Source organism: Mus caroli, unplaced genomic scaffold (genome assembly GCF_978045245.1).
Source record: "Mus caroli unplaced genomic scaffold, Mus_caroli_1 scaffold_9, whole genome shotgun sequence".
Taxonomy (NCBI): domain Eukaryota; kingdom Metazoa; phylum Chordata; class Mammalia; order Rodentia; family Muridae; genus Mus; species Mus caroli.
Genome location: NW_028227264.1, coordinates 37355588 through 37369624, shown reverse-complemented (window position 1 = coordinate 37369624; position 14037 = coordinate 37355588). Strand labels below are relative to the sequence as shown.

At 40.0% G+C, this 14037-nt stretch overlaps 1 protein-coding gene across 1 annotated transcript in view; it reads right to left on the bottom strand.

Moving 5' to 3' along the window:
• The window catches only part of Lama4 (laminin subunit alpha 4), a 146397-nt gene that overhangs the window by 10486 nt on the left and 121874 nt on the right, over nucleotides 1-14037 (bottom strand). Inside the window, exons 28-34 of the mRNA XM_021173805.3 lie at nucleotides 11725-11858; nucleotides 10684-10848; nucleotides 10229-10376; nucleotides 6856-7043; nucleotides 4601-4790; nucleotides 2378-2533; nucleotides 1133-1292 (exon numbers count right to left, since the gene is read on the bottom strand). Coding sequence (XP_021029464.1) covers nucleotides 1133-1292; nucleotides 2378-2533; nucleotides 4601-4790; nucleotides 6856-7043; nucleotides 10229-10376; nucleotides 10684-10848; nucleotides 11725-11858 — 1141 coding nt within the window. The remainder of the gene's footprint in view (nucleotides 1-1132; nucleotides 1293-2377; nucleotides 2534-4600; nucleotides 4791-6855; nucleotides 7044-10228; nucleotides 10377-10683; nucleotides 10849-11724; nucleotides 11859-14037) is intronic.

Sequence of the window (14037 nt, the reverse complement as noted above, 5' to 3'; positions counted from 1 at the left end):
TCTAAAAAAAAGTGTATTTGGTTACACTATGATTTCTTTATCAAAGGTTGTCCAAAGTTCCTAATGCTTGTTCTGTTGAACCTATTAAAGGTTTGCATCATTAAGAAGGGTTAATCCTTTATATTTAAGATGTTTGTTGCTATGCATTAGATGGTGGGTGTGCGTAGGTTCCTAGGATTTCTTCTGCTTTTGGAACATTTTCAGTCCATCATTTAGCACACAGACTGACACACATGTGGCGTGTAATAAAAGCTGCTGAATGCATGAGCCAGGCAGTAATGGTTGGGAGGACATCTTCAGAATAAGGTCTCCCAAGGACAGTGCACAGGATTTCAGGGGTGTGTGTGTGTGTGTGTGTGTGTGTGTATGTGTGTGTAATTTCCTTCAGTGGGGACAATAGTTCATACTAACAATCAAGAAAACATAGAGGAATAAGGTGGCCAAGAGCTGACATAGACTGGGACACAGGACAGCGCAGGACGTTCTGTGTCAAGATGGCCTGCACCTAGAAGTTCAGCCAAGGAAAGCAAACAAGGATTGGTGTTGCATATTTGGTATGAAACAGTAAAGTGGCCAACAGTGTACCTCAAGGAAGGAGGTCATCTCACAGGGATAAGCTTGGCATTATTAAACTTTAACCGGGAGCTTAAACTTCCCTGTTAACTGTCTCCACGAAAAAAGCACTTCTGGATTCATGCTTTCGACATGCATCATTGTCTCAGTGTGTTTTGTTGCTATAACAGAATTCCTAAGCTGGTTGATTTACAAAGAAAGGTTTATTAGGCTCACAGTCCTGGAGGGAAAGGATGATGTTAGCATCTGTACTGCAGACATGGACGGTTCTGTGAATATGTGTGTGTGTGTGTGTGTGTGTGTGTGTGTGTGAGAGAGAGAGAGAGAGAGAGAGAGAGAGAGAGAGAGAAGAGGTGTTAGGAGTTTATAACAATGCATTCTAATGTTGAGCAATGTAATCTTCAGGGAATGAGAACTCACTCACACGAGGACAGTGTTACTCTTTCTAATGACTGGATAACCTCTTACAGCCCGCCTCCCGTTCTTCATGTGTTGCACTGGGGAGCAACTGGAGTTTAGATGGGAGCTAACTGTAATCACATCACTGCGGTCACATTACCTAGAACCACATAGCCGCCTTCTGTGGAAAAATAAGTTCCTGTTTCCATTGGCCCTTCAAAGCAAGGGGTCACGCTAAACGTTTGAGAAGCGGAGGCGATGGAGGCACCATTGAGCTGGAGATTGCCAAGGCAGCCACTGAAACTGTAGACGGAGGTAATCTGAAAGAAGAAGAAGTTACTTAGAATCCCCTTGCCCAGCACCCAGATGCACCATGGGGAAGTGAACAAGTGAGTTAGGCCTTGTTCATTTTAGCTTCTGAATGATCAATATTGCTCCTTCCTGGCAATGACTTTTAACTAACTCACCAAAGCTAGGAGTTTGTATTAATAAGTTGCAACTGCAGTTTTCTAGTTGACAATCATATTATCATTCATTTTCCTTCAGAAATGAGGCTGGGTCCAAGATTGCGGATGTGGCTGAAAGTACTCTGCCAACGGGAGGCAGCTAGCCTATCTGGCTTCATTAGCTTGTAATGCAGTTGCAAACTTAATCATACCATGGGACATGACACTTGGATCACTGTAGACAACTGGTTTTATACCACATTTGAGAACAGTGAAAATGCCTGCCACAGAATTGGCTGTTTATTTCAAGTCTAATTATAACGTAAACGCCCTTTCCTACTTATCTGCCAGTGGATCTTAACAATGTACTGACACTGTGATAAAATCGAACCTATGTTTGTGTTTTAGATAAATTAAGTCTTTCCATACTTTCCTCTCACTGAGAAACACTTTAAAAACAAGTATTAGTTATAGTTTGATTTATAAAAATGTTTCTTATATTCCCAGTTGAAGAATTGCACTGATATGTGCATTCTGTGCATGTTTAGAAATTGTGAGAAAGAGAAAAAAATGGAACTGAATTTAAATGAGCTGAAGTTTTTTTTATTTTTGTTTGTTTTGCATTCAGTAATATAGTAGAATGACTTGTTATCTGGTCTTACTGTAGCTTTACATTAAAATTATAGGTACTTGCAGAACTAATAAAGCCCCCTGGCAACATAAGTTTTAGGACAGTTTATACCTATTAAACTTTTTTCATCTCGTTTCTATTTTAAAAGTCAAAATGCTCCAGGGCAGGCAGGAATCCCACAGTACAGCCTAGGATGGTTTTTATTTATTTTTTCCCCAATAGAACTGGTTCACTTTTACTAGGTTCCTACTCAGTAAAATGAGAACCTGGAATCAGTGTGCTTCCGGTTCATGGGGTCAGTGGCTCAGCCTTGCCACAGCAGGATTACCTGGACATTTTTCACGGCTCTTCCGGGAGCCACTCCTCCCAGATAAATGGGACCCTTGATTTTCCAGGCAGCGCCACTAGGGGGAAGCCTTTCTTCTAGGACTCGTAGACCATCAATGACCAGTCGACCACTGCTCTTTTCCCGAATAAATATCACCTGGATAAAAAGGAGGAAAATAGTTTGTTATAGGTACGTTCCCAAATTGAGGGAAGGCTGTGTTGTCCACTCTTCCAACCCTGGTATCGCAATGCTCTTGTAAGGTACAGAAAGTTTTAAAAAATGTGAGCCCATCTTGGAAGGTCAGGGACTCTCTTCCTCTCAGTAAGCGTTTGATTCTCTTGTTCTTGGAATGTCAGAAACATTATTCCTTGATCTTTGTCCTAGAGCATATGTCTTTATTTCTAACTGTTTCTAGGCCCCCTTGCTGTATGTATATTGGCATTTCCCCCCCCCCCCCCGTTTCTCCTCGGGTTTACCATTTCATGCATTAGAGCAAGTGTCCCTCTATTTTCTTATCTCTAGATAGAGTGACCTACAGCTATCCATCTCAGGATACATTTTTGACATGGTTCTCTAGGAAGCTCTTCCTAGCTGACCAGCCACATGCCACAGTTGACTGTAACACGTCTAGTACAGTGTATTCTTCCGTCCCATGTCCACAGGCTACCTCCAGTATTTAGGCACTTCCTGTCTTCCCAAGCGATTTACTCACTTCATAGATCCCAGAGTTTACCTTTTGAAAGGAAATCAGTAATAGTTGTCAAAAATATGAACCTAGCTTACTGCTGAGTGGGGAAAAGTAAAAAATTCATTAGAATCCAAATTTTAGCTCCTGCTAATTACTGAGCCTTTGATTGAAATGATCACTGTTAAGGTCCAAGTAAAATATTAAGGCCTAGATAGAATGTTAAGGCCTAGGTAAAGTGTTAGGGCCTAGGTAACTGTTACCCAGCTAGCCTGCCATTATAAGGAAACTTTTTCATATGCTGTTTCTGCTGTTACTAAGAAACTTTTTCATGCCCAAGTTGATTATATATTCTGTGGTGTTCTGTGCCCTTGGAAACAATTGCAATAGAAGTCAGTAGAACTGCTATGTATAGTTACTCACAATAAGCTTGGACCTGAACCAACCGCCCAGCACCACTTCTTGCACCTGTGTTTAAGCTTTTATGGTATTTGCTTTTATAAGCGGCCCCTGGGATGACTCCCAACATAAGAGACACCTGTACCAATATAAGAAACTAAAATAAGATTTCCATTTTGAGTAGGGGTTGAATAGAGTTTAAGTTGCCAAGGCCTCACCAGGAACTGACATCTTACTTCACAGAAAGAGACATGTACATGAGTAACTGACATCCAGGTTGGCAAGTTAAGGCATAAATGTTAGACAAGGCAAGTCCCCTGCAGTTGAGTACCCCCAAAATGGGAGAGGATAAATGTATAACAAAGACATGTCCCTAAGGAAGTCCCCTATGCCTAAATCCTGATTGGTGGAATAACTTGGCACAGATGTTTGTAGATCTCAGGCTTAAAAAGCCTCGTAGGACCTTAACTTGGGGTCATGGTTCAGCTCTCAAGCCTGAATTATGTCCCTAATTAGGTGGTCAGCCTTGAGATGTAGTGTTCAATAAACCATCCCTATTTATTTTTTTTTAATTTTTAATATTTTTTATTACGTATTTTCCTCAATTACACCATCCCCATTTGATTGAGATGGGTGTCTGAGTGGTTTGTGTAGCCATTCCCAAACCCCAAAGATTACAATTAGCATGTAATTATCTAAAAATATGGTTTGAGATTTTTAAAATAAGCAATTAATAAATTCCTAAAATTAATGGGCTGGAGAGATGGCTCAGCGGTTAAGAGCACTGACTGCTCTTCCAGATGTCCTGAGTTTAATTCCCAGCAATCACATGGTGGCTCACAACTATCTGTAGTGGGATCTGATGTTCTATTCTGGTGTGTCTGAAGATAGATAGCTACAGTGTACTCATACACATAACATAAATAAATAATTTAAAGTAAATAAATAAGTAAATAAAGTTAAATAGAAAAATAAATAAAATAATTAAATAAATTCTTGAAATTGAACTTTGGGTGCACAGCCTCAGAATTTTAACACAGCGTTTTCTAACAGGCCAGTAGTATAGAATTGGTGCGGTGCTAAGCCACTAAGCAGTGGGTAATATTTGCTGACAGCACTATTCTCTGCATTCAACTTACATCATGCCACAATCCATCATTGTATTTCTCCTGGCTTCTAATCTTCAGTTTCTTATGGCCAACGTTAAACATAAAGACCAAGCGGCCATGGGCCAAGAACAGGGTCATGAAATCATTCTCTTCTTGGTCTGAGACATAGAAAATCATCCCATGTGAGGAACGGGTCTTCAGACGAATGGCAAACTGGGATCTGGTAAATGAAAAGAGAAGTTACCGTATGTGAACTGATAATAGAATGATAACTCAAAGTAAACTTTCACAGTAATACAGTTCAAGAAAGAATAGCCATTCTATCTAGTCCCAAACAGCTTCTTTCTAATTGTCCCCAATGATGCCTTAATGAATTATTATGTAGGCATGGCTACTTCCAATGAAAATTCTTCTCTAGACCCTTTCTTTGCCTTAGAAGTCTCAAGCCCACAGGACTCCATGGAAGTCGTCCTTACTTTACTCTGCAGATATGTTATACATTTACTAACGAAAACCCAAGCAGCTGGTCACACCATGAGGGATTTTTCCTAGTAAGATTATTTAAGGTGGGAAGACCCACCCTAAATCTTGATTTATGGCCAGAAAAATCACGGTAAATCTGGTCACACCTTCTGGAGGCTGGTGACATAATCGGACATGGAAGAAGGAAGCTTTTGCTTTGTATTTGTTTGCACTCACTCTTGCTGGTAATTTCAACTACACTGTTGCTGAGGTATCACTTTGCTGGTATTGGAATCAGTTTCTTTGGGACAGTAACATAGATCAAAGACCAGCTGAGACATCTAGGTCATGGGTGGAAATATTGCTGGGGTCTTTGCCTATCTGTTGGGAGCTAGCGATTGTTGTACTAGCCTGACCACAGCCTGTAGGTCACCCTAACAAATCCTCTATATAATATAATATAATATAATATAATATAATATATAGTATAGTATAATATATAACACATACTCACTACTCACTTCATATATCCTATAGATTACCCTTTGAAAGAAAGTAAGTAGCAGTTTTCAAAAATTACCTTACTGGTGAGTGGGGGAAATATATATATATATATATATATATATATATATATATGTGTGTGTGTGTGTGTATGTATATATATATGCATAATATTATCAGTTCTGTTCTTCTAGAGCAGTGGTTCTCAACTTTCCTAATGCTGAGACCCTTTAAAACAGTTCCTCATATTGTGGTGACCTCCCCCGCAACCATACAATTATTTTGTTGCTACATCATAACGGTAATTTGGCTACTATTATGAATTGTGATGTAAATATCTGTCTTTTCCAGTGGTCTTAGGAGACCCCTATGAAAGGGTCATTTATCCCCAAAAGGGTTGTGACCCACAGGTTGAGAACTATAGTTCTAGAAAATCCTATGTAATAAAATTAGTAAATTAGCCCAACATGTTATATTAATTTATCTCCGTGAATAAATAGCAATGAGTAATTAACAAGCATAGAGAAAATTTCACAAAAATATTGTTTGTATACCACACAAATTACAGATTAAAGGTCTCTCCCAGGAGGAGGGTATAGAGTCTATACTACAGTCAAATATAACATGTCAAAAACAGCCACCTAAGGGAGTGGAAATAAGTGTGTAAAGAAACCAGTATAGAACTTTAGCTCCAAGTATGTGTAAGATATGTTCATTAAGTCTATTTCTTGAAGAATACAAAAACATGGATTTTGCCTACTAGGTAAGAGGCATCCAGTGTGAAGGCCCTGGAGACATAAATGTTATAACGGTGTATCTTAAATAATATTAGGTCCATAGAGATTTGTGAAGACTTAGTGAGGTTTGGGACATGGAGACATAAACACTATAACAATGTATCTTTAATAACATTAGGTCAATAGAGATTTGTGAACTTAGTGGGGTTTGGGACAGCAGGAGATGCAGGAAGGTGATAACAAGGCAGCTGATGGGCCATTTACAAATTTCCTTGATCAGGATGCCTTCTCTTTGATCATCCTTGGTAAACTGCAAGAATGGTGGCTTTATGTGCCTGCTATTTGGAGAGAAAGTGGGAGCATAATTTCTTGGAAAGCATGAATCATGTATTGTTTAGTATATACTTTGACATTAAAAAAACCCCCAAACAAACTGAAGAACTAAACAAACAAACAAACAAACAAACGAACAAACAAAAACAGGACTAAGAAGAAGCAAAAAGAAAAGGTTGGAGAATGGCTCCCTTTGACAAACGAGGATGGAGAGTGGCAAGAAACTTCTAGAAGGAAAGTGCACGCCTTTACTTTTCACCAAAATCTTCTTGTTTGTGTTCAAACTCCTGGCGACTGTTGGCCGTGCCGCCATATTGATAGGCATGTTCTATCACCCTGGGGCTGCTGGAGAGGTGGCAGTGGGAATCTCTTGGAGCTTTCCGTTCCAGAAACTTCAGGCCAATAGGATCCCATGAAGGCGCATCCTTACTCTTCTCTCCCTGTAGGAAAAACAAGTGAAATGGAGGGAAGAAAGTCCCACAGTTGGTAACAAAGTTTGATATGCCATGTCTTTATCCTTCACTAAGAATACAAAATTAACAAAGTGACAGTTGTGTGTTTCTATTCATGAAATAGCAGGCTACTTTGCCTTCTATTGGCATAAACAAGGAACAGAGATGGTAGCAACACAGCATGTCTGCAGATCCAAAGTTCTAATCTGTGATTGTAAAAGGGCACAAGAGTGCAGTGTTAGAGGTAACATCACATTACCACACAGTATTGCTTATATATGCTATGTAAATAAGTTAAGATATTGGGGCTGGAGAGATGGGTTAGGAGCACTGGCTTCATATCCAGAGGACCTGGGCTTGGTTTTAAGTACCTACATGACAGCTCACAGTTGTCATCGACTCCCATTCCAAGGGATCTGATGACCCCTTTAGGTCTCCTAGGGCACCAGGCATGCACATGGTGCACAGACGTGCATGCATGCAGAACACTAATACACATAGAATAAATAAGTTTTAAAGTTAAACTTGAAAAATATTTAATATTATTTTTGGTCTCAGGCTATATAAAGAAATTTTGTGTGACAGAATCAATATAGAAAGGCATTTTAAAGTATGATTCTTTTCTTTGACAGATCCATACATATATAAATTTTAAACATTATGTTGTACCCTTCAAATTGCCCTGCTGATGCTAAAACGTAGTGCTGTGAAGCTATTGTATAATATGTAATGATTATTTAGTCTTTACTTCTGAGAATAAAATAAAAGTGTTAGTAAATTCTCTTGTAATAATGTATTCAATTTCAAGCAAACATTTGTCGAATATTGGATGGCATAGGTAGAGATGAAGGAGATCAGCGTTGCCGTGTGCCTTCTGTGGTGCTATGTGGTGGGGGATGGAAAGGTGCGAGATTATGACTGGATCTTAAGAACTTGTAATCAATATGGAGAAACATGTCTATACAAAGCACTCAGGAACCGTGTTGGTGACCTTTGGTTGAAGAGCAAGGGGTAGAGTTTTGTTTTTAGGCAACTAGGAGCCACACAGGTTTTAAAAGCCGGAAGTAGTCAGATCTGTCCTACTTTGGGAGCTGATCCTAGAGACGTTTGGCAGCAGGGAGCACTGGGAAACCCCGCAAGATGTTCAGTATGATGGAGTGCGCTTGTCGCTGCTCTCCCTAATTCCTGTTTAAGTGTCAGATCTATACATAATTAAAAAGAACCCACAGCAGTCTGGGCATCTAAAGGGAGTTTCTACTAGCAGAACGAAGCAGGGTGGAGATTCTGGAAACTCTACACTGATGAGAAAGAACTGCAGTACAACTCTTTATCTCATGTGAGCAAAGAAACCGCTAAGAAACCTGGCTGCGGCCACGCCTATTACTATCCTGTATCCAGATAGAGTGTGAGGCTAATTAAGTGTGGATAGTCTCTGCCCCGGCTGAGATTAAAGGCGTGTGCCACCACCACCCAGCTGCCCAGTTAATCTTAAAGCATAAAAACTCTGAAAAAAAGTTTAAGCCTAGAACATAGTTTTAAAGGCAGGTGTTCTCAAGCACTTGTGGGGAAATACAAAATCAGTGCTACTTCTTTGAGTACATTATTGCCTCTATCCAGTAATCCTAATACCTGGAATCTATTCTAAAAATTAATTCAACTATGCACTCAGAGGAAGTGATAACAAAAATAAATTATTATCATCTAGACACTTTAATGCAGCCTTGCTAAAAATTTAAACCAGGGCTGGGGGTGGTGACACATGCTTTTAATCTCAGCACTTTTGAGAGGAAGAGACAGGCAGATCTCTGTAAATCCAAGGTCAGCATAGACTACAAGCTAAGTTCTAAGACAGTCTGGGCTACATAGAGAAACCTTGTCTCAAGCAAGCAAGCAAGCAAGCACTGATGAGAGGCAGAATAGGCTGTCATATTAAATAGGCAGCCAAGGTAGGTCGCACTGAGTTGATGAGATGTTCCTAGAGGGGCAGAAGAGAAATTGGGCAGATATTTGGGAAAAGAGTGGAAGTGGCGACCCAAGGAGAGACAATAAACATTCGAATGTGGCCAGCTTTGGTAACAGTGAAGAGGCTGGTGAAGGGAAAGAGTGGGTGAGTGAGGCAGGCAGTTGAGATAAATGAGGGAAAGGGTGTCGCTCACTTAGGACCTTTCTGGAACTCTAGGGTCTTGGGCATTTTTCTGAGGGCAGTGGGGAGGGGGGTACTCTGATTAGAGGTGTGCCTGATAGGCTTGGATGCTGTGCTGAGAACAGATGGAGAGAAACAGTAAAAGCAAGGAGCAGGAGCCTGTTTCGTAAACTGTTGCAGTAACTCACTCAAGAGGAACATTGTTACAACCACACCAAGAAAGAGATGGGGAGGGTTAGCCTGACAATGGGAAGGGACTGTGCCTTTCACTTGGAATAGAACCAAATAGTGTGCATGAGTGTATAGGAAAGAACAGCAGTCAGAGATGACATCTTACAGCTCAGTATTTAATGAAGGAGCAGTGCATATCCACCTGTGCGTGTAGGTGGAGGAACACAAAGGCTGAGAAAGCAAAATAAATTTTAGTGATTTTCATGACTGTGACAAAGGCTTAAAATTATTAGTGAATCATAGTATATGTTATATATACTATATTAACTAATTATATACTAAAATATGTAATAAAATCAATTAATACATAATATGTTATATATAACCCATAGATTATATTATATATTTTATGTATTATTTATGTAGACCATATATATAATTTATATATCATATAGACCATATACATTATATATTTATATATATATAATTTATATAGATTAATTATATAACACATAAAATTTAATATAGTGTGTATATGATATAAATACATATAATGTACATGTAATTTATATATACTATAAAGTAATATATGACATAATTTATATATAATATAACATGTATTATATGAATTATATATATTATTGAGTATGTAGATATTTACACTGCTAAACATTAGACACACACACACACACAAACATGTTCACACGTTAAGAGCAGGGCTGTCTTGCCTGCTGTTAATAAAGGCCCTTAGGAGTAGGACTGGGCTGACTCTGCTCCTGAGAGTAGTCCCTGGTGCAGCACAGCTGGGGGATCTGAGCACAGGGCAGCTGTGAATTCTGCAGTGTTAATGTTCATTTACCTGTTTGTTTGTTTTAGGCTTTGAGGAATTCTTTCCTTTTTTGTGAAGGAGAAACAGAGGTGACGACTCAATCGGACACTCATAGAGTGAAGTGTGGACCTTTTCGGAATAGCGCTGGAAATCTTCGACTTCCACATCTCTATCCAACCTGTTTGTAAGAGGAAAGGAACATCCTAAAATGCTGTCTGTAATTGTATTAGGAAAACTATGGCAAGACTCTGTGGTGATAAAAATGTATGTGTGTGTATACATCAGCACATATTTGTGTGATGGATTCTTACCTATTTTACCAAGAATCCTATCAGTCAGCTAACACTAATTTCTGGCATTCCACATTCTGTCTTACTGCTAAGGACTGTAAATTACATGCTTATCAGCTTTAGTAATATAAACATTTCTCTACTGTATTGACCATTGACAATCAGGCACATTCACCAGTAAAATATAGTGTATACCTGGTAAAGTAGGCATTGCTTATACATCCAGTGAAATTAGCATACTGAGGACTGATGGGTGAGCCACCAAAGTAGAACTTCTTCTCAGTTGTTTGAGTCTGCTCTGCCTTCCCTTTTGTTGGATTCTTCCCTCCAAGTCGGCTTTTGTCTACTACCAGTTCATATCTGCAAAGAAAAGAGTCGGTACACACAGCACGTTTGACTGAATGCTACTTTTCAGCAAACAGGTAGGTTTTCGCCCAAGGTCAAAATTAAATATCTCAAAGGAAAGACAGATTTCTCAGGAGGCACAGGAGGAAATGGCTAAATATTTGGGCCTGCAAGACAGGCTCTTCAAACGGAGGTTGGAATCTAAATCTCCATAGTGAATATTTTCTTAGTGGAAAACCGGAGCAGGCCTCTGGGACTCATCCCGTTTCTAGGGGGCTTCGTTGCACAGCACACAGGGTGGTTAATCATTAGAAACAGTCTAGAGAAACTGTACAGCCATTCACTTTGGATGGGATGTTTCGCACAAAGAGACTGCACAGCACCAGTCTTAAAAAGAGGTTTGTTATTTCAAAACATTTTGTTTTATGAGAAAGAAATTCAGTAATACACACACACACACACACACACACACACACACACTAAAATGCTGTCATAAATGTAACACCCTTTACTGTTTAGGTTTAAAATCTAAACACAACCAGTATTTGCCTAAACTCTTCTATATGCAAGAAACCACTTCATTCACCAAGTAGTGTAGGTAAGCACTGTCAGTACAGAGATGAAAACTCATCTTTTTATGGACACAACCCCCATCCCCAGGCCCCAAGAGTCTGCATTTATTAAGCAACTTTATGATGGCTTATTTGGTATCTCTTGAAAATCAGTAGCATCCTTTTGGAAGAAGGTAATGAATGTTTCCTTCCATCACTTTTTGGAGCACTAGAAAGCAACAATTTAGCCTAGTAACTACAGCAGGGTCAGAAGCATACACTGCAAACAAAGATCGGGGGGCAGGGGGGGGAGGGGAGTATAAGAAGTGAGGGGTGGTACCTTGTGTCTGAGATGGAGGTGACCACGAAGTGGGGCAGCCCATCGTGGTACTGCTTGTCTGTTGACATAACCTTGATGCCCTTTACGTCCATGACAACAGTGCCGTTGTCCAGCGAAATGGAAAACACGTCCGACTGAAACACAAGCACAGGTGTTTAAGTAGGAATCCGAGGATAAAAACCAGATGTATTTTCAAATTTGCTTGATGGTATTGCTTAAAGGAACACACGGTGTGCAGAAAGTTTGCCAGTAGGGTAATTTCTGTGAATAGCAACAATTAAACACCTTTGCCCATGTTAGTGCTCCTTCCTTATAGAAGTAGACATGTTTAGGGCTGGGGAGGGCTCAGCAGGTAAACATGCTTGCCTTGATAACTTGATGACCTAAATTCAGAACCCCAGAATCGATGTAAAAACTAGATCCAGTAGCATGCATCTATAATACAGCACTACTATGGTAAGATAGGACATATAGACAGGAGTATCGCAAGCCAGCCAGCTAGCCTGGAGTACCCATGGAAGTGGCAAAACCAAGAGAGTACCTGTGGCCTCGGAACAAGGAGAAAGGTGAGAATTGATGCTTAAGAGTTGTGTTTTGACCGCTACACATAACATGGATATACTTGTACATATACACACTCTTTCCTTGTCTCTGCGTCTGTCTCGCCTCTCTTTCATATACTTCAATGGAATAAAAGGTACACCCATATTTTGAACTGAAAGCCTTTGGTGGTTTTGCCATGCAAAGAGATGGTTCAGTCTCAATGACTTTCCTTCCCTAAGCATTTCTACCATATCAATGTCACGTGATCCCTTTGAAGCCTCCAGGAGGATATAGCTAGATGAAGAGACTGGAGCTAATTCACTAATATGGTTTTTAAAGATGCTTCTCTCTTGTTGATATATCAGGACAGGAGAGAACTTTCAGGAAGCAGAAGTTACTTCTTTTCTGAATTTGCTTAGTGTGTGTTTTACAGCATTGGCAGATGAGGATAATGTTTTCTTTTCCTTACATCAACTTCTAAGGCCAGCTTAGTCCACAAACCCTGTGAACTGCACACAAACCCAGCCTACTGTTTGTGAAAGAAAATTATCTAACGAGCCAGGATAATCTGAGGCAAGATTTGGTGCAAAAGTGTGGCAGGATTTTCCCTGTCCAAATACATTAGCACAGCAGGAGGCCTGTGATTGGACAGGGAAAAGGGAGGCAGAGCTAAGAGTTGCAGAGACAGAGAAAATTGAGGGGATAATGGGAAGGCCAAGATGGAGAAGGACATGAACCAGTGTGACTTTAACCAGCCACAGGTAGTTATGATACCATAAGATTAAAGTAATTGGGATAAAGCCTTTATCATTAGCAATTGGTTCTGAAATTATTGTATTGGCATTTTGTAAATTGAGAATTTATTGATACATAAATCTGATTGGTTAATTATAAGCTTTAAGAGTTTTGATTCTACCAGGTAAATGGTTGTTGTGATGGCTGACCTTGGGATGGACAGTCATTGTGTGGCAGTGAGAGGAACTTTGGAGTTTCGGCACTGCCGGAGAGTTGGTGGGTAGAGACAGAGTCAGTTCAACCACAATGGGGCCGAGAGTTACCAGCATGTGTGCAGGAATGTGCCTGTTCTGTTTTTGATATTTCCCGCAACACAAAAGTCCTACAAAAAGCTATTTATAAATCGGCATAGATGCTATTGATTTAAATTACATTGAAAAAAAGAAACAGGGCTAGGAGGAAATAGCAGTTTACAAAGTGCTTGTTGTGCAAGCATGAAGGACCCAACTTGTTCCCTAGAACCACAAAGAAGGCCGGACATGGCTGCACACACCTGTAACCCCAGCACTGGGGAGACAGAGACTGGTAGATTTCTGGGGTTCACTGGCCACCTTGCCAGTGAAAGATTCCTCAAAAACAAAACAAGTCCAAGCTGGATGGCATTTGAGGAAGAATGACACCCACCTAGCTTGCCCTTTGGCCTCAACATGCACAAGCACACACGTGTACAAGCTTGTGTGTACACTCCTGATATACACATACAAAAGAAATAAATTTCAAGGAGGTGAGAGACTACAGATTAGCGCAAGAAGCAAAATTTGCTTTCAAAAATCATAGCTTGGACAGAGATATATCAGCTGAAACTTAGCTTTGCCAGACCTCTATATATCTTATTCATTTTCATGGGCATGAAGATGGAACCAGGGCTGTATATACGTTAGAGCTCACTACCAGCTCACTACCACTGAGCCACATACCCAGCCCTTTATTTTTGATGTAAGTTTTAAACACTTTGCCCCTTCTTAGAATTGGGAA